Genomic DNA, 9,787 nt, shown 5'->3' on the forward strand with positions numbered 1-9,787 from the left:
TTTTCCGAGTTTGATATAGTGGAGAAATAGAGAGGTGTAATTGGAAGATGTTTAGAGGTAGAAGATGAGGTTCGTCTAAGTTAGAAGTTCATCTAAGTTTTAGGTTTCATGTGGTTCACTAATGATAGTGTCTTGAGCATTGATACTTACTAAATGGACGATAGAGATTTGTTTAAGAACGATAAAGAAACTCAATAAACATGCTTACTTTAATAAAAATAAAAATAAAAATAAAATTGTACATATCACAACGTTTACTTTAAACAACTGTTGTTGTATGTCTCAACCTATCACAACAGTTACTTTACAAAATCGTTGTTGTATGTCTTTTAATAAATAAATAAAAACAAAAAATATAGGTGCTAGGATTCAAACTCATGACCAGATGTCACTTTTCACGACGGTTAGAAGTTCCAACCGTGGTGAAAAGTGGCTTAAAAATAAATAAAAACAAAATTGTAGGTGCTAGGATTTGAACTCATGATCAAACACCACTTTTCACCACGATTAGTATCTACGACCATTGTGAAATGTCTTTTAGTAAATATAAAAAAAAGTGCCCCAAAAAAATTATTACCGGGGTTAACAGAAAGACTGTTGTAAAATAAGTGTTACGAAAGGTCTACTTTGTAGTAGTGGTAGGAATCTAAACTTTATCCTTGATGATTATTTTGATTATTTCACCTTAAATCACAAATTGATAACACCCTCACCCAATCCTTCACCCAAACCATCTCCAAAACACACTTCATCACTTGTTCAACAATCAAAACCTATGGTGGAGTCTCATAACCCGACTCCTATCATCCATATTCTAGAAAAAGTTATGAATTTATCCGATTCTGAATATCTTGTTGGTGAATCCACAGATGTTCAAAAACAACTGACATACTTTTCTGCTTCTAAATAATCAACACCTCTGAACACCATGCTTGAATCCCTCATAGATGTTTCTAGTGGGAAAGATTCTTCTGACCTTTGAGTCAGAAGTTGAAGAATCTGAGTTCATTGCTCGTCTTGATCTCAAAATAGTGACTATCTCACCTATTTTTATTAGACCTCTTCAAGATATCCCTCTTCAAACCTCCCCCCCCTCAAGACCTACAAATTGACCAAGCATGTTCTCCTGAAACAACCTCTAAACAAAATAACTTATCTGTTTAATTTGAAGTTAAAAACATAACCCTAGCACAACCATCACCTCAACTATCACCCAACCATCACTTAAACATACACCTTAAAAATAACCTAGTCCTGTTTAGACTCAATCTCAAATTCAAGTTACATCTGAACCTTAGATTGAGACTAAACAAATTGTTCAAAATCAATCTCACGTTCAAATTACATCTGAACCTTGGATTGAAACTGAAAAAGTCTCATTTAACCAACTTCATCCATAAACTTCTCTAAGTCTAACTATCCAAGAAAACCAACCTTTTGACCATCCACAAACTTCCACCTCTTCCACCCTATATCCAATCCAAACTGGAAGAAATAAAAACTGTTTTCTTTGATAGAGTGCATCATTTGGTTGCTGAGAGAACCACAACTTCTAACCTAGTAGCTTATGCTGCTAAGTGGGATTCTCTCACAACCTCTATGGTATCAATTTTTCAGAATCTGAAGTATGTCTCTTCAGAGTCTGTTGGCTCTTCCAGATAGAGACAATCACTTCTTGAGACAAAGCTGGAAGCCATGACTGACCGGTAGAAAAAGACGGATGATAGGATGAAGGTTATGAATGCCAAACAAGGTATCATGTGTGATGATTTGAAAGCAGTTCTAGAGCATCTAAGAAACCTTAGGCTCTAGGATTTAGTCACCCTATATTTTTATCTTTTCTGAACTTTTTGCATCTCATCCTTTTTTCTTGATTAATGAAAATCATTTCTTCAGTAGCTTTTAGGTGCTTTTATTTATCTTTTTGTTGATGGCAAAAATGGGAGAGATAAAGAGTATTTAAGCACCTGAATCTCTCGATCATTCTATTTCTACTTAATATTATCTATGAATATTATGTTAAACAGATTTAATTGACATGGATAGGACTTAGGGGGAGCTTACAAACCTCACCCTTTGGTCTATCAGACTCATGGGGAGCTTACAAACCTAAGAATCTAAAGTCAACATGTTAATTAAATGAATTTAATTAACTTGGATATGACTTACGGGGAGCTTACAAACCTCACCCTATGGACTATTAGAATCAGGGGAGCTTACAAACCTCTGATCCTGAAGACAACAAGTTATTAAATCAACAACCATTGTTCTTAAATACTATTGTTTGTCTTTGCCAAAAAGGGGGAGATTGTTGGAACAAAATTGGTTAATACCATATCCCTTAGGTTTTGATGATGGCAAAGTATTTAAAGAACAATTGGGTATTCTAACATCTGTTCAAGTATGCAGGATTATATAATTAAGAATAGATGAAAAAATGCATGAGGAATCTGAATCTGATGATCAAAATTTGGCTCTAACGATTACTTCTAAAGACTCTGGCTCTGATGGAGATTCAGACTCTAAAAAAGTCAACTCTGAAGAAAGTAAGCCTCTGGTGACCCGGACTCTGAAGCTTCATAAACCAAGAAGAGGTCTCTAATGTGATCAACCTCTAAAGGGTGAAGTCTGAAGGAAGGTCAGCCTCTGAAGCAGAAGCTCTTCTACCAAGGCAACTCTGACAGATTCAGAACCTTTTTATCATGTGAAAACTTAAGGAAATATCTCTCTCTTGATTGTCTGAGCTTCAACGGATCATTCCTCTTGCATAAAGGTGTTTTCTTAATGGGTTTAATCAAGTACAAAGGTTAACCAACCTTTGGTGAAAGTCTTTAACGTCTCTTTTCACTCTTCTCTATATAAGGAGTTGCAGACCTGAAGAAGAAGATCACCAAACTGCAATACACCACAAGACTTTGAACATTGAAATTCAAAGAGAAGCTACTCTGTCAAATTTACAAGACTTAGAACATCTTATCTTTGTGTATATTTAAGAAGTTCTTAAGTCTTGGAGTCTTTCTAATTTGTATTTTGTCTACACCTCTAATTTTATATAAAGTGTAGTTGTTACCCAAATATCTTAACAATTTATTATACAGTTAAAAGTCTCTTGCTTGTATGCTTGAGCATTTGAAGTCTTTAACTTGTGTGCTGGAGCAATGAAGTCTTAGACTTGTGTGTTTGAGAAAATAAGTCTTGAGGTTGTGGGCTTGATCAAGGAAGTCTAAAACTTGGGTGTTTGAGCAAGGAAGTCTAAAACTTGGGTGTTTGAGCAAGGAAGTCGTATACTTGTTTGTGTAAGCAAAGAATTCTCTTGCCTGTGTGCTTGAGCATTTGTAATCAGATTTGGTTATAATGGAAATCCCTTAGAAGAACAAGGGGACTGGACTACTCTCAAGTTGTGAGAGTAACCAGGATAAACTACGTGTATTCTTGCCTTTACTTTACTTGCTTATGTCATAAATATTATGATGTTGTCAACTCTGATAATCCAAATCAGATTCTGATTCAAAAACTGATAAGGTCTTTTAGAAGTCTAACTAAGTTTCTGAGTCAGACCCTGAACCTTGTGTTTGGACTTTGATAAAGAAACATCAGAAACAGAAGTTCAAAAGGCTTAAAAAGAAAAAGACAACATAATTCAACCCCCTTCTTATGTTTTTCTTACCTTTAGTATGAATTTACTCAAACCAAATGCGGAGTTTTGAAATGGATATTGTTCAAAATGAACAGGGGTTTTTACACGGCTGAGCACAAACCAAATTGAGATTTTACACCAAGATAATCTCGAATCGAATGTAGCTTTTACATGAGATGAGCTCACGAACCAAACCAGAAACTTAATACTAAATCCCCAAGCCAAACTTTTATCGGGTATAACTTTGAAGCCGAAATAAACACTCCCTTAAGGATAAAATTACTCAACCAAGAGAAAAATTCTCCTTGGTGAATTTATAATAACCCTATTTTTCATAATACAAAAAAACTTATTATAATACAATGACTTTCTCTAAACGTAATGACTAAATTATACTGAGAGAAAATAGAAAGAAAAAAATTAGAGAGAGATAGAGTGAGGAGTAAGATAGAAATCCCATGTTTTAGGATACGAAAGTGTGAAGGAATAGGTCTATATTTATATGCTATAGGTTGGCATAAAAAGGAAAGGATCCATGGGCCAAATTAATGAGAAAATCGATTGGGACCTTAGGCCAATCGAATGGGAGCCCTAGATAATCATTTGCAATGTCTCAATTTATAAATAATGGATATAAAGATGTTTCCTTTCATAAAGACTTTATCATAATCATTTATGGACAACTTTTTCACTAATCCAATCGACTGGGTATATGTCCCCATCGATTAGACAGTTCAAAAAACTTAGTCCAAAACATTTTAACAATTCTTGATTCAACTGGCACAACTCCAAAATATTTTTTTGGATAATTTGTTTTAGAAATAGAGGCTTTAAAATATGTTTTAATTTGTATGTGATTTATCCATATTAATTTACGAAAATTCCCTTGTGATTTTGTAAAACACTGATCACTCATACGCAACTGGGCGAGCTTTCACACTTCCTCTCTTCCACACTCAGAAGCTTTAAGAATTTACAAATAAACAAATCATATAAGCACTTGCTTGAATATTCTTGGATATGAGACTTGAGATATCTTCAAGTTGAATGCCATCATCAGATGATAGAGATCGTTAATCAACTCTAGTTTATATACTTAATTTAAAGGAAAAGCTTTGAATAAAAAATGTCTTGTGCATCTTTAACTGCTTGAAATGTTTGAGTCTTCATAAGCTGACATCAAAGATTTCATGTCCAAGTTGTAATCATCAAAATCACATCATCAAAAAGAAACCATGATATTATTTAGCTTTGATCACTTCCTAAATGGCCTGCAAAACATGGTTCCCCACTATTAACTTAGAGGTCGAGCAAATGGATGTGATGAAAACAACCTTCCTTCATGGTGATTTGGAGGAAGAAATTTATATGAAATAGTCATATGGTTTTCTTGGTGAAGGCGATGAAGACTATACTTTTAGACTTAAAGAGAGTCTATATGGTTTGAAGCAAACTCCAAATAAGTGGTAGAAGAAGTTTGAGTCTATTGTATTTGACCAATGACACATGAAGACTTATTATGATCATTATGTATTTGTTAGAAAAAAATGATATTGATTTCATTATCTTGCTGTCATATTTTGATGACATGCCTATTGTTGGTAAAGATATTTTACAAACTGGTAAGTTAAAGAAGTAGTTGGTGAGTCTTTTGCCATAAATTCTTGGGAGAGATTATTATTGGTATACGAATTATGTGTGATAGAAAAGAGAAGAAATTGTATATGTCACAAGACCACTATATTCAAAGATTGTTCAAGAGGTTTAAGATGTAAAAATCTAAAGGGATTAACACTCCTTTTGCTACTTATTAAAATTAAGTTCTAAAGAAAGTTTTTCTAATGAAAATGAGATAATGGATATGAAACGTGATCCTTATGCGTCTAATATGGGTACTTTGATGTATGTGATGGTGTGTACAAGGTCATATATTGTCGTTAGTAATTATTTTGTCAAATTCATGTAGAGAGCATTATAATGTTGTAAAATAATTTTTTAAGGTACATTTGCGGTACTAATTGTATGGGATTTTGTTTTGGAGATGACAAACCTATTTTGATGGGGTATTCGAATCAGATATGGCTGGAGACATTGATTATAGATATACTACTTTATGATGCATGATTAAATTTGCTGGAGAGTTGTGGCTTGAAAATCTAGGTTGCAAAAGTGTGTAAAACTATTTACTACATATGCAGAGTTCATTGTCATTTCTAAAACATCAAAAAAGTTGTTATGATTTAAGAAATTGTTGCACAAACTTGATTTTTTTTCAATAGAAATATGTGTTATTTGTAGATAGTCAAAGTGTTATTCACCTTGATAAGAATCTGACTTTTTATAGTAGGTTCAAACACATTGATGTGAGATGTCATTGGATATATAATGTTTTTAATGTCATGTTGTTGGAGTTAGCTAAAGTTTATATTGATTATAATAGTTATGATGTCATGATTAAATCTTTACCAAGAGGAAAAGTTTGAAACTTGTGATGGTCGATTTGACAATCATCTCCACATAGTTGTGATATGGAGATATGTTGAGTATTTGACTCTCTTCCTAAATGGAGAAAGACCCAAATATTTTAGCTCATTAGTATCTCATTTATTTTAAGTGGAGTTGATCATTCTAGAGTTAGAATATAGAGATAAAATAAATGAGAAAATCAGTCACTAGTGAGGAGAAAAAAGTGAGAAAACTCATTTTTCTAAAACTAGTTTTAAAAAATGGAGATTTTGGATTCGTTAACCGTCCAATCGGTCTAGTTTTTGGACAAAAGGTTCGGGATACATAGTTCTACACTTTAATCGTTTGGATTGTCAAAATAAGATCTATCTAAAAAGATATCGCGTTCGTAGTGCACTAGTTTTTTTTGGGAACTTTTTGTCTTCTCGTTTTCAAATTGTAATTTTTTATGCTTTGTTGTTTTAGTTTATTGTTGACATTATTTATGCATTATTTTAATATTTTCTTGTAATCTCATTTTATTATAATGTAAGTATTTCTTTGATATGTGAATAATTAGTGGCTTTTATTATTATTGTAAGAGATTTTTCATGTTAAAGATTTAATGTTATTTATTCGCCCGTTCGCGGGCTAAAGAAGATTTAATTCATCTTTTCTTTGTTTGTTTAACTGCTTCAATAGTTTGGGAAACAGTGGGAGTTTGGACTGGTTGTTGTGCACCGTTTGTTGGTAGTTCGTGGAATCATTGGTTAAATTGGTGTGGTTCGGGTGGTACTTATCTAAGCGTGTCAAAGCGGGAACTATCTGAATATCGATGGTCTCGTGTTTATGGAAAATTAGAAATGATATTATTTTCAACGAAGGTAATCTCAATTTAAATGTTATTTGGAATATCAAATTTTAGCTTGGAAATGGTCTTGCATAAAAGATATTTCTTACTCAACAATAATTTCCATAAATTTAACTTGATCTCAATTATTGTTAGTCTTTAAAGATTTTTGCAAGTGAAAATTTATTATCCGCTATGTATTATTTATTTTTGTGCTTTTGTGTTAATTCTAATCAATTACAATTTTTAAGTGGTCTATCCTACTATATTAACAATGAGAATCCATGAAAAAGAAGAGTAAATTGATAAGAATTTCAATAGAATATAAATGTAAGACACCCCAATACAAAAATTAATATAGTAATGAATAAAAGACTAAACTTATCTTTAATCTAATTGTTAATAACAAGTCAAATAACATAATATTAATCTCATTTATTTTTCTATTTACTTATTTTAAAATATATTTAAATTTTTTAATTAATTTCTCTAAATAGAATTCTAGATATTTATTACCATCATTGGTCCTACTTTCGTTTGTCTTTATTATTTCCATGCCGGCCTTAAATTATTCTTTAACATTTTATGTCCCATTATAAATAACCTCAAACCATGAAAGCTTTAATTAAACTTGCACCAAAATCACTTTTCCTTCGTATTTAGTTTCACAGCTCCACTATGTCTAAACGCTTCAAGATGAAATTCACAATCCCTTCTCTTCAAATGTGTCGCTCCAATGACCTTTCCTCCTTCCCCGGAAATCCAGTCCCCGCCATATACCGCCTTTCTCCGGTGAATTCCAAAGCACATGACATAGGATATCCAAACATCTCTCCGTCATCTTCACCGGAACACCAATGCAAGGTGTCCTCAAAGATCAATAAAGTGAAATCCAAAGGCCGAAAAAGTACCTCTAGTATTCCCTCTAAAAAGAGTGAGTTTCTCATTGATAAAATGAATGAAGAAGAAAGTGAAACTTTGATTTCTTGCTTGTCAAGACTCTCCAACGACGATACCGCGATCGATGATAAAACGGAGAATAAAGATTTAATCAGCAGGAATAGAAGGAGGATAAATGGTGTAAAGAAGGTTGAAAGAGTGAGGTTTCAAAGTACTATAGAGAATCGAAGAGGAGTAGAAAGAAAAGTTATGAGTAGAATGGAAGAGAAGGTGAAAGAGAGTTTTGCTGTGGTGAAAAAGTCAAAGGATCCTTATGAAGACTTCAAGAAATCAATGATGGAGATGATAGAAGAGATGGAGATGTCAGAAGCTAAGGATTTGGAGCAATTATTGCAGTGTTTTTTGGCTTTGAATTCTAGGGATTATCATGGTGTAATTGTGAGAGCTTTCATGGAGATTTGGCAACAAATGTTTGTTTGGAACCCTAAGTCAAGTAGAAATATTCAAACAAATGTTCAAAGTACGGATTTAGAAAAGTAGACTACAATGAATTTAAGCAAGTTTTGTTTGTTCTTTTCCTTTTGATATCTTGTGTGTGTGAGATATAGACTTGTATGGGAATGCATTAGTATATTGGATTGTTTCTTGATGTTTTACTTGGACAATAGTTTTATTAAAAGACATGAATAAGGTCGTAGGGATGATGTTCTTTTTAATTAACTTTATATAAATATAAAATCATGTAAGGTAATATTTGTTTGTATATTAATTTGTGGGGTCTATTTTGGTGGTTCAAGGTTTTTAATGCAATGGAAAAATGATTGACATACAAAGTTAGCACTACACCATTAAAGCAAGTTAGAGAAGTTAGAGAGTGAGAAATAGAGTTTTTTTTACAGAAATACCTGATGCGTGACACATTTTCCTCTTTAAATAGGGGAAATGTTGTTAGTTGCATGTGCTTGGGATGCGGTCAACTGTTTGATTGGTCTGGGAGATTGTCATGGTATACTCTACGACGCAGAGAAAAAAGAGGAGTACTTGTTCCTCGGTAGCAACTTTTCACCTTGTAGTCGGGCATTTGCCTTCTAGGCCTTATGACCGGCCCAAAATAGTTGCCCCCCAGCCTTTGTCTCTGCTTTGTCGGACGATGGTTTGTGACATGTATTGTTACCCGACAACATAATCTTAGGCTATAGAAATCTCGGACGGGACGTCACTAGTCTCGGGAATCAGTGCACTAAATGTCTACCTCGGGATTTGCAACGTGACATTAGAAGTGTCTAATATGTATTAAATTGCTAACTAGCGGTGATGTTTCTCCTTCTTTAGTGTGTTTGAATGCTTTCAAACTATTTTTGAGAAGATCTTGATCGTTGGTAGTATGCAGTGGATCGTACGATTCCAGGTGCCTGAATAGAACAAAAGGGGTTTTTGAAATGCCCTCTTTCCTTTTTTGCTGCAAGTTATCTGCGAAGAGAATGTTTTTGTTTCCTCTATCGTTCTTCCTTAAGTGTGTTTCATTTTGGTGTTGGATTGAAACCGAAGATTTTGCTTGTTGATTGCGTTGCATCGATTTTTTCTTCTGAGCACGAAGCCTAGGTTTTTATTTGCTCATGCGCTAATTCTGTTAACAATATATATCATTTCATGTTGATAATGTCAATTTCAACTAAGAAAGATGGTAAGGATACTTCATGCGATTTGGTAGATCCCAACATACTAGGGCGTAGTTTTGCCTTTGGTCGTGAATGTGTCTTTGATCAAACTTTAACTGATGTGGGTCCCGCATTCGACTAGGGGTGTTCCCCATGGTGAAGATAAAAGAGTTTGTAGTCGAGACAGTAGATGTGTTATCCCTTTCCAAGAATGCTTGTTTTCCATCATAGTGTATCGTATCCCTTTCAACAAATTTGTGGTTAGCGTATTGAACTATATGTTAATCGCCCTTTCAC

The 9,787-nt window shown here is 33.6% G+C and overlaps 1 protein-coding gene across 1 annotated transcript; it reads left to right on the forward strand.

Annotated features, from left to right (window-relative positions):
• The first annotated feature begins 7,583 nt into the window (after positions 1–7,583).
• Positions 7,584–8,372, forward strand: LOC127085215 (transcription repressor OFP7-like). The gene has a single exon (XM_051025760.1). It carries the CDS (start codon positions 7,611–7,613, stop codon positions 8,370–8,372), a length of 762 nt encoding a protein of 253 aa, XP_050881717.1. The 5' UTR covers positions 7,584–7,610.
• The last annotated feature ends 1,415 nt before the right edge of the window (positions 8,373–9,787 follow it).

This window comes from Lathyrus oleraceus, chromosome 5 (assembly GCF_024323335.1).
Source record: "Lathyrus oleraceus cultivar Zhongwan6 chromosome 5, CAAS_Psat_ZW6_1.0, whole genome shotgun sequence".
Classification (NCBI taxonomy): Eukaryota; Viridiplantae; Streptophyta; class Magnoliopsida; order Fabales; family Fabaceae; genus Lathyrus; species Lathyrus oleraceus.